Source organism: Anopheles darlingi, chromosome 2 (genome assembly GCF_943734745.1).
Source record: "Anopheles darlingi chromosome 2, idAnoDarlMG_H_01, whole genome shotgun sequence".
Classification (NCBI taxonomy): Eukaryota; Metazoa; Arthropoda; class Insecta; order Diptera; family Culicidae; genus Anopheles; species Anopheles darlingi.
The window spans coordinates 87,211,969-87,231,901 of record NC_064874.1 but is presented as its reverse complement, the minus strand read 5'-3'; the positions used below and the strand labels follow the sequence as shown (position 1 = coordinate 87,231,901).

The following is a 19,933-nucleotide window of genomic DNA, read 5'->3' as shown; positions in this document are numbered from 1 at the left end:
CCTGCGTTTTTCGAAAATCGGATTTTCATATTTTTATTTGGACCACCTAAAGATTAGGGCACTGATAGTCCGGAGAGTGGATATCCTAATGGAATAGCTTTATGATTATTCCATTTTTCTCAGTCCACCATTTTCGATCGTTCCAGATTAATAAAATGATTTTGCTGCTTAACAAACAAATTTGTGATTTTGATAATGTTTTCGAACGAACCCATTGTTCGAAATTACACACCGAAACGCACTCGTGTACGTACACTCGGAATTCGTGTCGTACGCACCAAATGCGGGTGTATTCGTGTGGCACAACTCTTCGAAAATATTCGCGTCCGGCAATTCGAAATTCAAAACGCTCGTACAGGATTAATTTATATAAAATTCATTTATTTGCTCGTAAAAAATGCTCCATTCAGCTAAACGGCTACTTATGGCGATTTTCTCTTGGCGACCCTACATTTTTAATTTCTCTGGGAATTGTTTTGCCGCTTTGAATTCTGGTATGAAGAGGTTTCCTATTCTCCCAGATAGCAACTTCGGATTTCAAACGTCAAATCAATTTCCATTATTTTATACCAAAAATAAATAATAATTTATCTCACCGATTTCAGCATGGCTTTTTTCAGTAAATTACAAATTGTTCTGGGATTTCTGTCCCTGCTGCATGCGGCATATTCGGCGGCACAACGTAAGTACCCTCCTTGCCACTAGCGGTTGCCCGGAGCTAACCGAACATTCCGGCTTTTTACAGACCGTGCCTACCTCCGGATCACGGAACAGGAGTTTACGCAGTTGCCTATCGATGTGAGTAGTTCCCCGGATCCCCGATTCCATCGGATAACTAATCCCTCCTCTCGCAGATCGTATTCCAAGCCATCGCCAGCCTGCTGCTCATCATCTACAACATCCTGCAGGTGGTGGGAGAGTTTAAGGAGATCCGGGCGGCGGTAGATTTGCAGGCCAAGTCGTGGGAAACGCTTTCGAACATACCGTCGTTCTACACCTTCAACCATCGCGGCAAAGCACTTTCGCCCTTTTATGAGCCACTGAACCCGGAGGCTTACGATCGAGTGTACGCATCGGACGCGTTACAAGAATGATTGTACCAAGCTACCAAAAACACACCATTATTCTAATTAAAATCATTCACCTACGAGTGTAACACTGAATGACCTCCTGTTTGGCCGCTTGGCCACCGTTTATTGTCTTTTGTTACGCTCGATTCACACCGCTATCCTCTTAAAACCCGCGTCGGTTCCGCTAAAACACACACGAAATGGCACACATACACGTGACACAAACGCTAAGCAGGTACCTTGACCAATTGACTTGACTAAGGAACAGTGTTGCTCTATTGCTTCCAATCCCACGGTATACAAACCGTACCATCGGTCAACACGGAGTAATATGTCGTGATGTTAAGGTTCAGATCGGCCAGCTCCAGCTCGCCACTGGATGTACCTGTCTTTCCCAACAGCTTCTCAAGACACTCGATCATCCGATCGGGTGTCACGGAGTCATCCTTCGTCAGCGAAAGCAACCGAAACTGGGCCAAGCAGCGTGCATGCAGATCTCGCTCGACGTACTTCTGCTGATCGTACGATTTCTGCTTCTCGAGCGCCTCGGCCAGATGGTTGGTGAAGAAATCGACCACCAGGGAACCGGGACAGGTTGCCGGTACAATCAGCTGACCCGTGGGGCTTACCATCAGTGGGCCTGCTTCCGATTCCACCACCAGCTCGAACTGTGAGAGGCTTTCTGGCCATGATTTCGGGAACTTTGAGCGACCCAGGTAATCCAGCAGCGCGGTGGTGATCTTGCGTAAGTGAGAAGCGTACGCCATGGCCTGTGCCTTGGGCATAAACTTCCTTCGGCCGATGCGTATGTTGCGCAGAACCTGCGACAACGCATACTCGTACGCCGGCAGTTTGCTCAGGTAACTATCGTGCTTGTCGATCGTTTTGATAAGCTGCAAGGAAATTCGAAGGATCATTATATATTTTAAACTATACAAACTGGAACTATGGAGTCTTCTCACCTCTAACCAATTCCGTTGAACATCGCCGGTGAACAGCATAACGTGACCTTCGAGGCTTACGCCCGTGAAAGCCGCAAATACCAGCGTGCGGTCCTTCAATCCATCCATCGCACCCGGATGCAGCTCGGCCAGCTTCTCGAGGCTCTTGAGACATCCACGGAAGTGCTCCACGTTCCAGCCGCAGTCGTAAATTATCTCGCGGAGCTGTAGCTGCTTCGTAACGTCTTCCTTAAGCTTCTCGACCTCCTCGCGCAACTCTTGGACAGCCTTCGTACGGACTGCGGCCGTTACCAGATGCTTCCGAAGCCACTTTCTGCAAGGAGAGCGAAGAGCGGGTGATTGAAGAAGCTGGCGTGCTCCCGATGGAAAATGGATACTTACTGTAGTGTTTCGTTTTCGCGCGTCCGTTTGATTTTGAATTGAAAAATATCAAACTCCTTCTCGAACGGAGAATCATCCTCGTCATCCTCCTGCTGCTCCTTGCCGAAGTTATACTCCGATCGTTTCTTGTAGTAAAATGATTGTTGATGATGTGCCGTTTGCTGCTGATGGAAATCATCGAAAGCATTTCGAGTCTTTGACCTCGAACCGTCCTGCATCGAGGGCATTTTGTCGACAAACTCCGTGGGCAGATTGCACGATTCCAGTATCCGCCGGAGCACCAGCTTCGTGTCGACGGTGCGCTCCAGTGGCACCTTGATGAGATTAAATGTTCCCCGATCCTGCAACTCATTTGAGGCACGGATGTAGAAGGGCAGGGTTTGCGGCGTTGAAGGAAGAATCCGGCGCTGTTTCAGCAACGATTCCAGGTGTGCACTGAGCAGTTTCAGGGAATCTTCATTCACCTGACGCTGCTGTGGGTAGCGACCGAACAGATCCGGGTGCACGGCAAAGTAGAACGGTCGTAAGGCGGTGGCCACCTCGGACGAGCTGATCATCCGGTGCAAAACTGCGAAAGATCCGGCCGCCGGAGCGCCTGGACGGCTAGTACTGCGTGTGAAGAAACACAACCCAGGTTAAAGCTCACTTCCAAAGGGTCGGGCCCCTTCCCAGGTTTACCATTTTTTGAAGAAAATGTACATCCTTTCAGGCGTCTCTGGCCGATTACGCTGTTTTACGACGTAAGTCCGTTACCGCAGCAATTTCATGGTCAAAGGCCATTCAAGGCCAACAGCTGATTTCATCAAAACAATAGCGCTGTTGACGTTTGCTTGTGTCACCGCGATGGCGGATTTCTTTCGGGCGTTTTAAACGAAACGTTACTGGGGGATTGATCCGCCTCGGATACTCGGAGGGTGTATACGATTTATTTCTCAAAATACGTGCAACACGCAGCGATTATGTAAAGCTGTCCCTTCTACAGAGCTATTGCCCGACTAATAACAGCTCATTCGCTTAATATTCAAAAGAGTTTCACGTTCACCGCAAAAAGGGCGGGATAAAGAGGATTCCACGGTGCTTGGTTAAAACAATAGTTAAAATCTCGCAGTAAATGTACATATAAGGCTTCGGTGTAGCTGCTAAGTGGTCGCTCGAGTGGTTTCAATCTGATTGTGTTTCGATGAGATTCCTGATCTTTTGTCCTCCTAAAGTGCACGTATGTGTGTGTGCGTGTTGTGTGGGTCTCTTAAAACCTAGCAAATCTGTCCCTAGAACACAGCTGCCGGGAGCACACCCTAACAATTAACAATAAGTAGTACTTTATGGCGCATGGCGTTAATATACTGAAATGAAACTATCCGCAACCGACTCACTATCTCCCTACAGTACGGACGAAAGGCGTGTGAAGTAGCGTATACTTCCTTCGAGAGGACTCGTGCCCAAGGACACTCCGCGCATGAACGTTGAATTTGGATGGCTCCCGTGGGGAGGGGAGGTTTTATGCCGTAAGTGTTGAGACGGTTTGTTGCTGTTGCTGTACATGGACGGTTCGTGAGCCCTGAGCAATCTCCCCACTACGGACACTTTTGAACTTGAGGAAGGCATCAAATCCGTACCCGATCATGGCACAGTACCCGAAGAACTGCAATGGAAAGCATTTTAACGTTAGAGAGAGAGAGCGATGCTTTATCGACCATAAACTAGTTCGCTGGTTTCTTACCGCAGCTGCCTGAAAGGCCTCGATGCTGGTGGCGGCCGCAATGGATGAGGCCAGCATGTAGAGCAGGGCCCAGGCCACACAGAAGTACAGCTCTATTTTTAGCCACGGGATTTTGTGAAACTTTTCACAAACGTGAAACAGATAAAACACGAGCATAATGCCGCTAAACCAGAACCCGAGCATGGCGACCGTGTTGAAGAAGCTACCCTGCGGTCGGTAGCTAAAGTACGAGAACTCTATGCATATGAAACCGATGAGGTTCAGTACTACGCACACGATTTTAACGATGCCTGGTATCGTGCGGATGTACTCCGGATCGTAGCGAATGTACGGCTGCACGACCGTTTGCTGCTGGGTGACGGTTGCGGTTTGCGTAAATTCGGCCATCGTCCTTCCAAACTTTGTGGTCACTTTACGTTGTGCTACGAATTGAAGGGGCTTGAAGAAAGCGAACACAGAAAAATCTTATTAAAATCCCAGATTATTCACGGATCCATGGTCGTCAGGGAATCGCGTACGATAAGCACCCTTTCAGATGCGCCGTGTCTAGCGCCACTTTGCGATAAAATCGATAGCAAACTCGCGAGGAGAAAGTGAACCAAAACGAAAGGCGTGAGTAATGGAGCATTGCGCGCGCCAACATTATTACGCTTGACCCATGGAAAGCAACGCGTGGCCCACAGCAGGGTGGGAACATGGAGGCATTTTTCACACCTTTATGATGTTCACCAAAAATTGATCCGAATGGGCACTACTTTCTTGTGTTTCAGCTCCTATTTAGCGACGAGCTGATAATGCGCGCCTTGTGTGAGCACGCTGGCCATCCAGAGTGGCCTTAATTTAATAATAGAGAACAGATGAAGTAATCGCTATCAAGATGTGGCTGCTGTTCCTGGCACCCACCATAGGTCACATTTTCAAATTAATCACGCACATCGTGGGGTCATACAGCACTTTTGGTCGTTTTGTTGCTGCAATGCTTGAAATGCACTGCAGATCTAGTAACCAGAATAGCCGATGACTCAAGGAGCGCCCTGCTGATGTCACTCTAGAACCCCATCTCAAGGAAATCAGCCCCAAGACGCCCCGCTGATCGAATCTGGAGAAATCGAAGGCCACGTCAAGAACGGGCTTGGCCGCTAGCCCGTCTCTTCTCACCTGTTGTTTGACTAGATTCTAAGACGGACGAGACCGAACTTGGTGCTAATTGAATACGGGACGACCGTTGTTGGACACTTGTTGAGAAGATGAGCTGCGCAGCAACCCGCGCTCCTACACTTTCACTCGCCTACACGCTCGTCCTCGATCGCTTGTACGCACGCACGCACGCACGGACGGTTGGTTTCGTGGTCGTTGGACAAGATTGAGCCGCGAATAAACGAGCGTGTCGACACAGATCCCGGACTATCTCGCAGACCGATTTTGGAGGCGTATTTGCGGCGCGAAACCCATAATCTTCAACGTTGGCTGGCGACGGGTGGCAGCGGGTGATGGGTGTGTTGTTGATTCCTCCCCCTTCCAAGAAACGAAGGAAATTTCAAGGCCGCATCGGAAGCATAACTAACATTCGAGAGATTTTGAAAAGATCAGTAGGGAGAAAAGCACCAATCGCTCGAGGGTAGTTAATTTATACGGAAAATACCAAGAAAGCGAAACGAAAAGCCCGGCATTGGAAATTATGCGAATCACAAACACAAGCGCGCTTCGGACTGAACTCAGCTTGAGCACGGTCTTCTCGGCAGATGCTTCTTTTGACTCCTAAACTCGCAGTGATGTAAACGACGACATGTCACAGTGATAGTCAATAAAATACGCACATTTTATCCAAAATAAACCAAAATATTCATTAAAAAAGAAAATTATGAGCGAAAAATGGCCTGCGTGGCACTGTAGCATTGTTTTGGTTCAAAAATCGCTATAAAAAGTGGGAACTTATTATCTTGTTTGGCCTTTTTACGTGAATTTAGTGGTAAAGATAAGGGTGATAAAAATGAATTAGCATCATTTGCAACTCGCGCCGTCGATTTCGTTCGGAAAGTGCGCCCAATTTAACCAATCCACCTACTCATAGTTACGAATATTTCAGACCTCCTTCCAAATCATCAACAATTCATCGAGATTTCAAATCTTTTCTATGACAAAAATGGTTCAGATAAACCTAATGAATTGGAAAAAGCCTCCATCTTACTATCATTAAAAAAGAGATGAGGACACATTTTTTGCTATTAATCATTCGGAAACTGCGCCAGGGCCTCTGCAAGCTCTTTCTGCCTCCAGCAACAGTTTTGGCTACCCCTTTAAAAACAGTTTGTTATCGAGTTTTTCTGTCGCCCGGACCCGAATTCTCTGGGAAGTTAGTGCTCGTTTTTCCGCTGGAAATCGTTTCCTTGGCCCCGGATGGACTATAACATCAGCCGGTTATGCAGGGTGTGTCTGGAGGAAGGTGTTTTTACCTCCATCTTCAGCACGGATCTCGTGGCGATGGCACCCGCCGATATGCTCGTTATGTGTTCGAACATCAAGGTAGATATCCCCGTTTCCCGGTTTGTTTCGCTCCGATTTCCGACTAACCCGTGCATTCTTCTAGGTGTCCAAAAATGACGGATTGCCGACCACCATCTGCAACAACTGCATGTACCGGCTGGGTGTGGCGTTCCACCTCAAGCAGCAGTGCGAAAACTCGGATATGCGGTTACGCCAGTACATCGGACTGATGACCGGGGTTTACAGTAACGTGCTGGACAAGGAAACGATGACCGACGATTCGTGGCTACTTTCCGATCCAAAGTGCGACGGGCAGGAACACAAAACCACTAAAAAGTTTGTCTGAACGATCGCACACTCGGGAATCCTTTTTAAAACCGGCTGTGTTTTTTTTTTTAGGAAATCTGGCAGCAGAAAGCGATATAAACCGAAGCTACCGGAGGAGCGGAAGAAGCGGGGACCGAAACCGATGCCAAAGATTCCACAGACCTGTTATCAGTGTCACAAGACGTTCAAATGTGCCGCTCAGCTGCAGATGCATCTACGGTAGGTTGGAAGCAACACGTACAGAGAAGCACATCCACTAAAATATATCCTCCTGCTCAATCCCACAGAACCCATTCGGGAGAGAAACCTTTTGCCTGTGATTACTGCACGCGCCGGTTCGCCCAGAAGCACAATCTCGCTATCCACATCCGCACGCACACTGGTGAGCGGCCGTATCAGTGTGAAATCTGCAGCAAACAGTTCTCAGCACTGGGCAACTTCCAGGCGCACAAGAAAATCCACACCAACGAGCGGGACCACGTATGTCCGTCGTGCAACAAGGGATTCATCACATCGGGCGATCTGACGCGTCATATGATTTCGCACTCGGGCATCAAGAACTATCACTGCGACATCTGTGCCAAAAGCTTTAGCCGCAACCGGGACATGGTGGCACATAAGCGGAAGATCCACATGAACGATCGATCGAACGAGAACTACAAGTGCCACGAGTGTCACAAGGCGTTTGCCACGCTCGACACTCTCAACGGACACATGCGCATGGAGCACGGTACCACGGCTGGGCCAACCGTCGGCTCCGGGTCGGCCCCCGGTTCCCTGATGCCATCGCATCCACCGCAGATACAAAATCCAATCGCGCTGGCAGTGCACGGCCTTGGATCGAGCCCGTTAGGTGTGGGTTTGGGAATGCTGCCTCATCCGGTACATCCAGCGCAAGGTGAAGGTTCGGCTCCGCCACCACCTCAGCAAAGCTACCATCACAACCAGATGCATCCGGTACAACGGTTGCATCCCTATTAAACAAGGGAGCCGGGCTACAGCTAAACAAGCAGCTACCGTCATCAATCACTCAAACATCACATCAACGACACATACACACACACAAACACACGCATCACTAACATTCGATACATCCGTGATTTATTTACTCAGTATTTAATAAACATTATTGCGAATGAAATAGGAAAACCTTCTATTGCTCGTCTGGTAATCTGTGGAGTTTGTGAATCACCGGGCCGTGGTGCTGCATCGCCTGTTTCATGCCCGACGCATTCCTACACATCCTGAATTCTCGAACATCGAGTTGATAGATGGGAGTGCGGTTTAGGATACTGCTTAGTTCTAGGGATTATTCCACCAAAATACTCTCTCCTTGTCCCCTGGTACTTCTAGATTCCTCGTAATTTATATGGAAGAACGACTGTGCCCGTGTGCGGGGAGTGAGTGAGGGTTTCTACTTGGATTTCACAACAAAATGTGCCCTCGCTGCGTACACCACTTTGGTTATAGTTATTGAGATTGGTCATGTTGCTAGACTAAACATCGAAATCCCACGAGCGGAACCGATGCCGCCTGCTAATGGAACCCGCCATATTGCTTCGCACTAACTCGCAACAACTCCTCCTGCTTGCCTACGGCACACCTTTAACCTTTAATTACATCTTATCATATCACAAAGTATGTCTCTAAACAGGATTTCGGATAAACATGGATTGATAACGGAGGCAGAATGAGAAAGATTGAGAGAGATAGAGAAAGGACAAGACCGTGTTCATACCTACCTACTTGTTTTTAGAGCTAAATAATGACCGAATGTCCAAGAGTTTCAATACTGTACCCCCCCACACCTCATTTTTGTTACGCTACTGGCATAATTTTGCTTCGTTGCCACTGCCCCGTAGGTCGGGTAACTACTGAGAATGAAGAGTTCTGGGCAGCAGGCATGGGATATGCGAAGAGCGGGGCGAATTTCCCTCTTAACACCTAAAAGCCACGCTGGTATGGTCCGGTGACAACAAAATCTAAAATAAAACAATATTTCCTGTTCCTGTTGCCTCACGCCATCCATCCTGGCATCTCCTGATCTGGTTGGCATTAATGGTCCGTGGTACATCGAGGTGCAACACACAGGATGGACTTGAAATGAAATTACGCTGAGAGCGCGCTAATTAAGTGTACGTATCAATCAAACATGGCTATTGCTGGTGTCCTCCCTTGGCTGAGGCGCTGCTTCTGCCGCAGGTAAAGGCCACAGTTCACTGCTGTTGTTGTAGGATCCCGTTGTTTGCCATACCTTCTGATGCACCTCAGTAGGCCTCGTCGACGTCAGCGGCATTTGTGCGTATTGCTTTGTTGCTATGGAAATGTTGGAAAAGTCTCCAAGGCGAGGAGTAGGCTTAGGGATTGGTATTTCTACGATGAAAGGGCCAAGACCAAGTTTGATTCACTCTCAGCGTCACAGTCGATGCAGTACGGAACCGTGTGCGTATTTATACATCTTGACCAGCAGCGGATAGTGCGTGTTTTCATCGTAACCGTCCATTAGCTTCAGCTCCAGGTGCCGCGCCCAGATCGCTTCATTGTAACACTGCAGCAGCTCATAATGGAAACCCCGTGCAACGCACTCGTTGAGGAACAGGCTCAACGTGTTACCTCTACGAGGAGCCGTTATCAGTGCGACACCTTCCTCGGCCAACAACAACCACACCGTATCGATCAGCTGCGACCGGGACTCGTCGAAGAACAGACAGTCTGCCGAAAGGATAAACTGATAGTGCTCACCACCGGTCAACTCCCGTACCGTCCGGCCGTCCCATTTCAGCACGGACGATTTGATCGTGCAATTGAACTTGTTCAACACCAGCGACTTGCGTACGTTCTCGACCGACAGCTCGTTACCATCGGTTACGTGGACGAATGCCGGCTGCCCGTACTTGGCCAGGACGAGCCCGGCAAGGCACGTCATACCGCCACCGAGCTCGAGCACCTTCGTACCATCGAATAGGGGCAGATGCGAGAGGATATAGTACGCGAGCGCTTCCTCCGATGGCCACACGCAGATGTTGCCCGTATTGTTGAATCCAATCAGCTCCGTTGCCGTCCACGGTCTCTCCGGGCCGATCAACCGGATCTTGAGCCGATACCGGTCGTACAACCGGTACACGTACACATTGTCATCCTTCTCGTCCCCGGCTCGGTCTGCCTCGATCAGGTTGAACTTGGAGAACTGATCGTCCTCACTGGAATCATGGCGCAGTGCCTTGGCAAGCAGCTTCCACCGACGCCGTGCGTTGACCGTTTTATCTGGCTTCCGTTCCACCAGCAGCAGATGGCCATTGTTGTTGGTCGTATCACGGTGTTGCTCTTGTGGTCCGCGCTTGCCACCATTGCTATCATCAACCACCGTTCCACCGCTGACGTCACAATCGTCCGACGGTGCTTCGCTAGTATTTGTTAGTGTCCCTTCGCCGCCGCCGCCACCTTCACCATCGTCATCCTCGTCGGGTACGATCGCCGCAGTTCGTCGTAAACGATGGCGCTCCGTATCGCCGACTAGCGCTGGCATGCTAGCCGGTGCCATCTCAATCGTATTCTTCGTAGTGGTAATATCACAGTGCCGTTGCCGTCGCAACGATTTAATTGGATTATTCTGCTCATCCACCACTACAGCGGAAGGGTGGTGGCCGGTTTGCTGCTCCTCATCGACGTCTGCTGGCGCTTCGGTGACCATCGCCACCGCTGGTGCTGCTGACCGCTCGGTCGCCCAAGCTCGGGCTGGTGTCACCTGTTGCTGGGTTGACATTTTCCAATTTATGTCATCTTCGCGCCGGCTGCTCCCAACGCCCTCTTCGCCATCGCCGCCGCCGCCACCGTCATCGCCTCCCCTCGTTCTCTCCGCTTCCTCCTGGGCATCCGCTCTCGTCCTCGTCGCCGGCGTCGAGCGCATCACGCTAGCAAGCGACGCTACCGTGTGGTCCGCTGTCAGCAATCAGCGTGCGGCATGTCCATCACCGGTAGGCGGTGATTTTCTTGGGAGAAACCGGCAGCAGCAGCCGTAGATGCGGTTTCCACAGAAGTACAGACGACAATTTGCTACTTCCAGGTAGCGGGGGACGACATCACCTCGGATCACTGCAAGACAGATGGGCGGGTCGGAAAAGAGAGAAAATTCTAATAAATATCCCCATCACACACACACACACACACCTACAGTCTCTCTCCTCGTCATCGTCATCTCCTTCTCAATCCCGTTACACGAAATACGCGCCTAAGCAGCCGCCACAAGCGCCGCAGGTTACTTCGTTTATTTATAACAATCAATTCCGGCGGCCCTCGGCACCTTCCCTCGGTTGGTCAGGATTTATAGTAGCAGCAGCAGCAGCAGCAGCAGACCCATAGCCACACCATGGCGCTGCTGTTGTTGGCAAACACTCTCGTTAGCTTTCGGTGGGTTTAATGCAAACAGAGATTGCAAGACCACCCTCTAGACCAGACCAGCGGCGTCTTACCGTCCAGCGCGATGTTCTGCTCCGGTTGAGATCCACTTGAGATGCTTTTTGGTTGGGACTGTTTCATCGACTCTAGCGCGATGGACAAGCGCTGGCGACCACGCGTCATTGAGATTCAAATTGAGTCTCCGCTTATCGTAACCGATGATAGAGAGTTCGATTGGAGTGTAAATCAATTACCGCTTATCGATGCGTACAATTTTTCGGTAGGGATGGTCTCGTGGCCTTCCTTATCTCGACCCTATCAAGGCTGGGGGAGCACAGTAGTGAGCTAATTCTTGTTGCTCCACTAACCTCCATCAGCAATGTTTACGACTCGTTGCGGTTCATCATTTCAATTGTTGATGCCAAAAGCACAAGAGTTCGCATAGTGCCCCCGCTCCGACCGATACAGAAGGCAATCCGGCCCAATCGGAATCTGGCATCGTATCAATTTGACCCCTATTTGTTGGCCGTTGGCCGCGTTCGAGCCTTCGAGCCCCAAAAAGTTTATGGCGCGCCCCTTACTGGCCCTCACTAATGGTGCACTGTCGGCGCCACTGTTGGGGCCGGAATGTGTAATGCAAACTTAATAAGCTCGTGCCAAACGTGCCATCTCCATTGGTCTGGATAGTAGCTATGCTCTGGCATAGCTCGGCAGTTGGCCTCACTGGCAGTATTTTTCATATATTCCATCGATGCGATCGGATCAGAGCCATTCAAGCGTCAAAGCGACATGGCCCGGGACCAGCGTGTGGCTTCATCCGTTTTCGCAGACCTCTCTTCTCTCTACGGTTGCTCCTTGCTGCTAAGACATTGCCAAAAGCCATTTTCGGAGGATTATTGGGAAGCATTGGGCACCGACGAAGAATGTATCGGTTCACGATGGCTGCTGCTGCTGCTGATGATGATGCGGTTATGTGCCCATAGCTCAAACGGCGAGAGCACGTACGAGCAGTACGTGAAGCATTGGAATGCGCGCCGCGGCAAACCATCACCATTCTGCCAACCAGTAAGTGCAACCGGCGGGGGGTAGCTGCACCGCTCGCCAATGTCTGCATATCCCGATCGCAACCATTATGGGCGTCCAATCTTTACTGCTTTACTAACGAGCGGTTTCAGTTCGCAAGTCGTTTGCATTGGATTGGATTATGGTAGGGGCGTTAAAAATAAATCCCATCACTTGCCGAACGGTAAATCATTTGCGTTCCGTCACAATTCGAAACGGGGTTTCTGTCCGACCGAGTCGTACGGACGGTTGGTCGGTTGGTCGGTCGGTTGGTCTCTTCCTGATTCCCGTTCGGCGCCGACATCGAGCGCCGAAAACATTAAATGTCACCGAACCGGCGGGTGACCAGCGGGGGAACCATTGAGCCGGGGATGGTTGCGGCCAACGCAAATAAAAATATCACCAACAAATGGTCGAGCAAAAAAAAGGCATCGTCATAACGTTTAGGATTTTTGGATCTAAGAATACTCCCGCCAAGAAGCCAAGAAGGACGCCAAACATACCACACAGGTGGGATTGCAGCAGTGTCGGCGCCAGAACAGAACGTCGCGAAGGGCAGAGATTCGCGCTGCCGAAGAACCGGCCGTTCCGCGACGATAACTCATCGCGCCAAAGATTGCGTCACTGGCCACACCAAGTCTACGATGCGCTGCTCTGCGCTTACGATTTTCCTTCACTCCAAAAAGGCTACTCGGTTCAAGTGGTGGAAGTGATCCAACAGAGACCGGTCCACCGGACCATCATAAGTCATCTCGACAAGGTTACGGCTGTCAAGTAGATGATCATCGGTTGTGGGAAGGAAGGAGGACCGGGTTCGATTAAACGATCCTGGATTTACTGCTTCAATGCGCGCGCGCGCGCTCGTTGCGCGAGCAAGTTGTTGATCGAAGCTGCAACACGCGGAGGAATCGTACAAGGGTTTTTCGACGTGACAACCGAACCGTGACGTCCGAACGGTCCGAACGGGTGGATCCGCACCGCCAGCACCAGCGTTGCTGGTTTGGCGAAAATGTTAAAGGCCAGCGAGCCGTCGCCATCATCGTTGTGGTCGTCGTTTTGTTTGCGAGCAATTGTACTGGCAAGTCCGCGTCCCTAGCACAAGGCCACCATAGCAAAAAGGGCACAAGCGGCTCGAGTCTGTGCCGTACGATCGTCTAACCATTAATCCATTCGCACTGCTGCTGCTGCTGCTGCTACTACTTGCTGCACATGTCCAACAGTAGCATGCATGCATCTCAAACCAATTATCGCTATAAATAAATCGTTTCGCGAAACCCCAACGATGCTCGCCGCCAACGGCTTGTGCCTGTCCGTTACACAGAAGCGAGGCAAGCGCAAGAAGCAACCTGTTGTAGGCCGTGATTGGAGTTCTAGAGACTTGCATAACGCCGCGCGAAAAAGGCACAGCGAGCGCGAACTGACCAGCCAGCGAGCGAGATGGTCCCCCCCCCCATCTGTTAATCATTTCAACGCTTCCGATAACGCTCCACAAACTCCAACACACCCTTTTCGCCGCCCCCCTTTTCTGCCTTGACGGTGTGGAGAAGGAAATGATTCATTTCTTGGCCCCAAACAAACGATCCGTTAGTTGTTTTTTTTGGGGGGAGGGAGGAGCACGAAAATCGAGCCACCAAGTGAGTCCCAGAAGTGGCCAGATGCTGGTAGGTGCACGGATGCCGGTGTGCGGATGTGCGGCAGATACTCAAAACACATGTTTCAGTTCATTTTTCAATTTGTTTCATTTGCCCGGCACCACCCAGAACACGGCTCACTGACGGGTAGTTCGTTTATCTCGTCGTGCTTCTCGCTCTCACTCTCGATTTCTCGCTTTCTCTTTTTTTTTCGTTTCTCTATCCCGGTTGGTGTCTCCCCGCGGGGGGTGCATCTCCCCCGCACATATGTACACACACACACACACACGCGCAGATGGTGTTGGCGGCCGAGAGACGCACCGGTGCGTGTGACGTGCGATGTTCCAGATTGCCGTGGGCCAGAATGCCGCGACCGGGAAAGGTATGCCAACCGAATGATGAATCGGTGTACAAGAAGGAAGAAACGTGCGGAAAGGGAGCATCCCCCTTTCCCGCGGGCCATTGGCCTCCGTCTACCTTTGGTCGGGCTGGGTGGCTGGATCAAACCGTCGGCTACACCGGCTACAGACGACCTTCAACGCCTTGGTTGACACCTTAGCACGCGGTTCGCTCGCTCACCACCACCGTCGCCCGCTCGCTCGCTCGCACGTTAGGGGTCGAATCATCGGCGACAAAATTTATGAATGAAAATTATTTTCAGACCCACCCACCACCCACGATGGTGCGCGGTGCGAGGCGAGGGAATGGAATTGGGATGGAGTGGGATGCGATCTTGATCTGGTGTGGCTTTCACCTTCGGTGTTTTGGTTTTGGGAATGTTCCCTCCCTCTCTCTCTCGTTCTCTCTCTGTCTCTCTTATGCGGTTCAAGCAATCGCGCGAAACCGAAACCGTTGATTGGGACCTATTCTTAGGAAATTGTTTTTAATAACAAGATCAAGCGGCCGCTTGTTCGGTCGCGCACCGCGAATGTGTCTCCTAAGATTTGAACTAAACTTAGAAGGAGATCCCAAACGTCGTGACGGTGTCTGTGTGTGTGTGTGTGTGCAGCGTGGTAGCGATTGAAGCGATTCCTAATTAGAGGCCGCTTTGCTTCCTGTCCAAGGCGCACGAAAGCGAACGACGATGCAACAGCTCATGACCTGGTCTGCGGTTTCCGGACCGGTTGGCATTTGCATTTCGTGTCACAGCCCGGTTTTTTTTAATGATTTGTTTGTGTGTGAATTCTGAGTCTGGTCAGCGGGCGGTTCGGAGCACGGATTCGTTATTTTCACTTTTATCGCCATCTGGCCTCGGTTGGACGGAATCGGACAGACTGTGGCTGCGGGCAGGAAACTTTATTGAAAATAATACTTCCTTTCCCCCCGCCAAGTTTGTGTGGTTGTGTGTGTCGTTTTGCAAAGTTGCTGTTGCTTCAAACCACATTGCCGACCACCAGCACCAGCATTCCCCTTTTGCATTGTGTGTGATGGATTGTGATTTGTGCCGCGGTAGAGAAAACAATTTGCTGAAATCATTCTTTCCGCCCTCCCTTTTGGCATTGGTATTGCGTCTTTCAATTGCGAAACGTTTAATCTCATCTCCTCCGGTGCTCCAGCCGACGAACGGACGGACGGACGGATGGGGTTGAACGCCAATGCCAGATAAACTACAACGGACACACCACAACCACAAGGCGGCTGGCTAACTAGGCACACCGGGCAATAAAAGAATATTGTATCCATCTGTTTTAATCTTTCAAACATTAAATTGCGCTCGCCAGTGCGGCCAGTGCGGCCACCGGGGGTGGTTTGGTTTGGTTCCCTTGCACCCTCTACCCTTTACCCCGCGTATATTGGGTTTCTGGGATGCTGGATTTGGGATGATTTTACCCATTGAAAACCTACCGCTGGTCGAGACGTAAACATTCCGACCATAAGCTCCGACCATCCTTTAGCTAGCCAGCTGGCCAGCATGCCAAAGAAAACCCCCACGAAATGCTTGGAACTCGTATCGGGTCGTTTTGCTCGTTGTAACGATGGATTGTCGGGAATGGTATTTAAATTTTAGTGTACGGGAACGTTCTAAATATTTCCCATCGTGGCTGGTTGGATTCATTACCCGCCATTGGAATCGATAACGGTCAGCTTATGGTATGCCATGGAGGCGCCTAGTACCAGGCGCCTCCATTGGCTTCATCCCTCTTGCTATTATCTCTTATGCGAACGCAACCAGCTGCTGGCTATGACCGCAAAGCCAAATTTCCTTCTTATTTCCGCCAGTGTCCATCAGCCTGGCCCCGTTTGGCGCACATATATTCGGTATCTTACGGGGCAACACACCTTCGCACCCGTGCCTATATAGCCCTTTCCCCCGATAAATCATCCTTTTAGCCAGCCAGCCGAGACGAGCAGCTCCTCCGCAAGAGGTCCGTTTTCTGCGTGGCAATCGATTTGCGAAACGGAACGGCGCGCGTGGCGCGCCAAAACACCGCAGAGATATCTGCAGGCGCAACAGATGATAAACGGTGTGCAAAGGCTTCTAGCACAAAGTTGCAGTCGTTGTGCTGTGCAGGTTGCAGATTGCAGATATCCGCTCACTCACTCACCAAACGCCAGACCTAATACTCACCTCACAAGATGGTTTATCTGCTTATCGGTGCCGCCAGCCACTGGGAAGACACGTGCTCCAATACCATGCCAGCTTGACCTGCCTTTTGCTCCCCCCCTTCCACACGAAGGCACCCTTAGCAGTCGTTGCGGCAGCAGCAGCAGCAGCAGCAGCTTAGAATACTCTCGGAGACGTTGTGCCGCCCCAAAGGAGTGTGTTGGGTGGCCAATCTGTCGGCTGACCCAATCGCACTAGCAAACCAAAACGAATGAACGTTGGGCGATGGTGGACGAACCGGCGAGAGAGATAGATCACGTTCGTTCGGCTTCGGTTCACAAACACGCGAACAGCTGTCCTCGCACTAATTAAACATAATACTGATTGATGGCCACCGAGACACCGAGACAGGGGGATATTCGGGTAGAGGGGCGAGAGGACGACTAATGAGACGAGGAGAAAGGCACACACACACACGCGCGCGCGTGGGGTGAGACGACAGCCACTTCACCGTCGGACCATCGACCACTGGCTCGAGATTTAATGTGAAACGATCAAAGCATCACAGCATCCGAGCAGCATCAGCATAGCATGCTGCGATGTGCTGTGCAGGATTTGTTATGAAACCGTTTTAATGATGCGACAGTTATCGATGAAGCGTTCGGTTTTATCGCCAACGGTTTTTGTTTTTCATCGTAGCGTCGAGAAGACAGTTTTGCAGCAACATAATTTCCCACGAAGGAATATTGGAAGACACAGACCAGAAACCACGGACACACACAGACGCACTCACAGAGACGCACCGGATGCTCGAATCGTAGCAGCAGCAGCAGCTCGGAGTGTAACGGCTGGTTTGCGCCGGTCGAAGAACGATGCTATCGTCCCAGCGCACCAGATCGAACTGAACGAACGTAGCGGAACGGAACGGCTCTTGAACGGCTGCCGCTTGGCTTTGATTTGGCACCGAACCTCCTCCTTCAACCCTGAAGAAAGGTACAACGGGGGGGCAATCGGCGCTCGGTGCTGGCGTTCGCGATGTTTTGCATCCACTTCCACCAGCAACCGTTTCACTGCCCCGCGCGCCCACCATCAATGAGACGCCGCAGAGAGCCACTCGGTCTCGCGGCATTGTGTTTGGGGATTGCGAACGAGAACAGGAGAGCGACGGGCGGTCGGCAGAAGAGATTTGTTTTCAAAAGAAGCTGCAATCTTTAGACCGACCGTGCCGAACGACAAGCTGGCCGATGCCAGCTGACCACAGAGAGAGAGAGAGCGAGCAGAGAGCGGACCTTTCTGTGCGGATGCTCTGGCCCTCCGTTGTGCTCCGATGTGCATCGATGCTCGATGTTAACAATGCTCTAAACCTTTCGGATGCACACGTCGAGCTCCCGCTCTCTCTTTTCTCTTTCTCTCTCTCTCTCTTCTGTTTGCTCGTGACGCGATTTGGCGCGAATCTCGTCGATCGTCGAGCCAGCAGCACGTTTTTCGTGAAATGCCAGCTAAAAATGACTCAACGGCGGCGGCGTCGTCGTCGACGGACGAGGGGATGGGATGGGGGCGCTTGGCTTGCACCCGGTGCCCTGCCGGTACCCGGTATCCTGCTGCGTGCTGCGCAAACCCTGAAAAGGCCATCTTGCGCCCGGTGCGCCAAGGTAGTAGCACAGCAGGTGAGCATGACAGGACAGGATGATTTCGGAACGGTTCTTTTGCGGAAGATTTATGATCATCGGGAGCGCACCCGAAAAGCCGAGGCTTAATTTTTACGGCCTACAAGGCACCTATAAACGGAGTAGCTCATGTGATGCCGTGCGCGATTCCCTACTCATTATTATTAACCCGGTTTTTGATCGTTTCTGTTGGACTTCAATCGCTAGTCAGCTGATTCGTTGCTTCCATTCTTTTTTTTCTGTTTTCTTTTAAACATAATTGCTGCCAGTCTCTGCGCACAATTTTCATTCATCTTTCCCGGCCCTTTCATCATGATAAACGGACTGTTTACCGGCGAGTCTTCTTGCAACGTTTCATCAAAGAGTGTTTAAAAATGTAAACATTCCCAGAAAACATCCTCCTGAGAACCTTTAATCAACTCGAACCGGACCAAACGTCCGAAATTTTTAGTCACAAAACAAAGCAGACCACGCTCCACATCTGTGGCCTCTTATGTGTTGCCCCATTGGCGGAGTCACTGTCCTTATTTATAACCCTACAATAAAGCGCTTCTGGCGCTGGCGTTTGCCCTCCAGGACGGGCAGCCGGGCAGCGATCAAGCAGCACGGCGGGCGGTCTCGACATCGAGGGACATCCCTCGAGTGCACGAAATATGTCCTGACGCGTCGCGTTAACCTTCTCCATTACACACGCGTTGAACACGCGTTGAAAATGGTGTGTAATAAAGTCATTTTCCTTCGGATTTTTCCTGCCTGCTGTCAGCCGCTGCCGTGGTGGTGGTGGTGATCTCTGATTCAACCGGAGTTGAAGGACCCCCCCGGGAAAGCGGCTATCGTCGGCTTCTCGGGTCCGACTGGTGGTGACCGATTTTATCGTGGTAATAAATCAGTTTGGTTTTATAATTTGAAGAAAAAAAAGCGTCAATGTTTACAATCAATTTCCAGTGGCCGCGGATTGGGTCGATTGTAAATAATTAAATGCCCGTTTGGCCTTCCGCGTAGGTGCGCCTTAAGCGCCGGTTCGTTAATTAAAAATTGCTGCGTTGTGACACCGGGTTTATTCGGCGATAAATATGATCACCCGGAGACAGACAGACAGTGGGCAGAGCGAAATGAAAATAAACCCCACCTCAACCCCCGGTGATTCCGGAGAAGATGATGATGTTGAGGATGCTGTTGATGATGCAAATCGTGTTCTTACCGTGTATTCCTTACCGTGAACCTGATCTGATCTTGGTGCGAGATCGCTTTCACTCTCTAGCTCTCTCTCTCTCGCTCCGTGCGAATACAAATAGAAAAAGGGCCTCAGCCTGGCCTCGGGGCTTCGGCTGTCGGCCATACTGGTTTCACATGGAAAAGTGACAGTCCCAGACAAACAGACGAAGGCCTTTCTCGGTTGTTGGCTGCACTGCTGTGTACACTACCTTTCCAGTTTCGGACTCGTTCGGTTGGACGTCATCGGTACACGGTAGTACCTTCGTTGTTCGAAGGTTAGCCTTCGCCAGCAGCTCCAGCCGGTTGTGAGAAGACGTTGTACCATTTGAAGGACCTATACCTGCTGTTCCACCCTTCCACCCTAACGCCTCGTTACCATGATGAATTAAAGACGAAGTAGTTTAACACCGGTGCGCGAACAGATGGAGCAAGGAAGGACTTCAAAGGGTTTTCGGGCGAAAATTTGATGCTAAA

The 19,933-nt window shown here is 50.8% G+C and overlaps 6 protein-coding genes across 6 annotated transcripts in view; 2 read left to right on the top strand and 4 right to left on the bottom strand.

Moving 5' to 3' along the window:
• Nucleotides 1-19,933, bottom strand: part of LOC125952825 (protein expanded) — a 157,497-nt gene that overhangs the window by 81,810 nt on the left and 55,754 nt on the right. The gene's annotated exons all lie outside the window — the stretch shown is intronic.
• Nucleotides 551-1,123, top strand: LOC125952862 (ER membrane protein complex subunit 5). Its single transcript, XM_049682604.1, has 3 exons — nt 551-682; nt 746-798; nt 855-1,123. Exons 1-3 carry the CDS (start codon nt 607-609, stop codon nt 1,092-1,094), a joined length of 369 nt encoding a protein of 122 aa, XP_049538561.1. The 5' UTR covers nt 551-606; the 3' UTR covers nt 1,095-1,123.
• LOC125952839 (T-cell activation inhibitor, mitochondrial) lies at nt 1,310-3,199 on the bottom strand. Its single transcript, XM_049682574.1, has 4 exons — nt 3,092-3,199; nt 2,414-3,022; nt 2,033-2,345; nt 1,310-1,963 (listed from the first exon to the last, which is right to left on the bottom strand). Exons 1-4 carry the CDS (start codon nt 3,112-3,114, stop codon nt 1,346-1,348), a joined length of 1,563 nt encoding a protein of 520 aa, XP_049538531.1. The 5' UTR covers nt 3,115-3,199; the 3' UTR covers nt 1,310-1,345.
• On the bottom strand, nt 3,302-5,810 carry LOC125952857 (CKLF-like MARVEL transmembrane domain-containing protein 4). Its single transcript, XM_049682598.1, has 3 exons — nt 5,292-5,810; nt 4,134-4,571; nt 3,302-4,055 (listed from the first exon to the last, which is right to left on the bottom strand). The coding sequence occupies exons 2-3, from the start codon at nt 4,518-4,520 to the stop codon at nt 3,912-3,914; spliced, it is 531 nt and encodes a 176-aa protein (XP_049538555.1). The 5' UTR covers nt 4,521-4,571; nt 5,292-5,810; the 3' UTR covers nt 3,302-3,911.
• LOC125952849 (zinc finger protein 248) lies at nt 6,075-9,308 on the top strand. The gene is made up of 4 exons (XM_049682584.1): nt 6,075-6,656; nt 6,721-6,953; nt 7,017-7,163; nt 7,232-9,308. Exons 1-4 carry the CDS (start codon nt 6,531-6,533, stop codon nt 7,923-7,925), a joined length of 1,200 nt encoding a protein of 399 aa, XP_049538541.1. The 5' UTR covers nt 6,075-6,530; the 3' UTR covers nt 7,926-9,308.
• LOC125952842 (calmodulin-lysine N-methyltransferase) lies at nt 9,352-16,772 on the bottom strand. Its single transcript, XM_049682576.1, has 2 exons — nt 16,602-16,772; nt 9,352-11,036 (listed from the first exon to the last, which is right to left on the bottom strand). The coding sequence occupies exon 2, from the start codon at nt 10,849-10,851 to the stop codon at nt 9,361-9,363; it is 1,491 nt and encodes a 496-aa protein (XP_049538533.1). The 5' UTR covers nt 10,852-11,036; nt 16,602-16,772; the 3' UTR covers nt 9,352-9,360.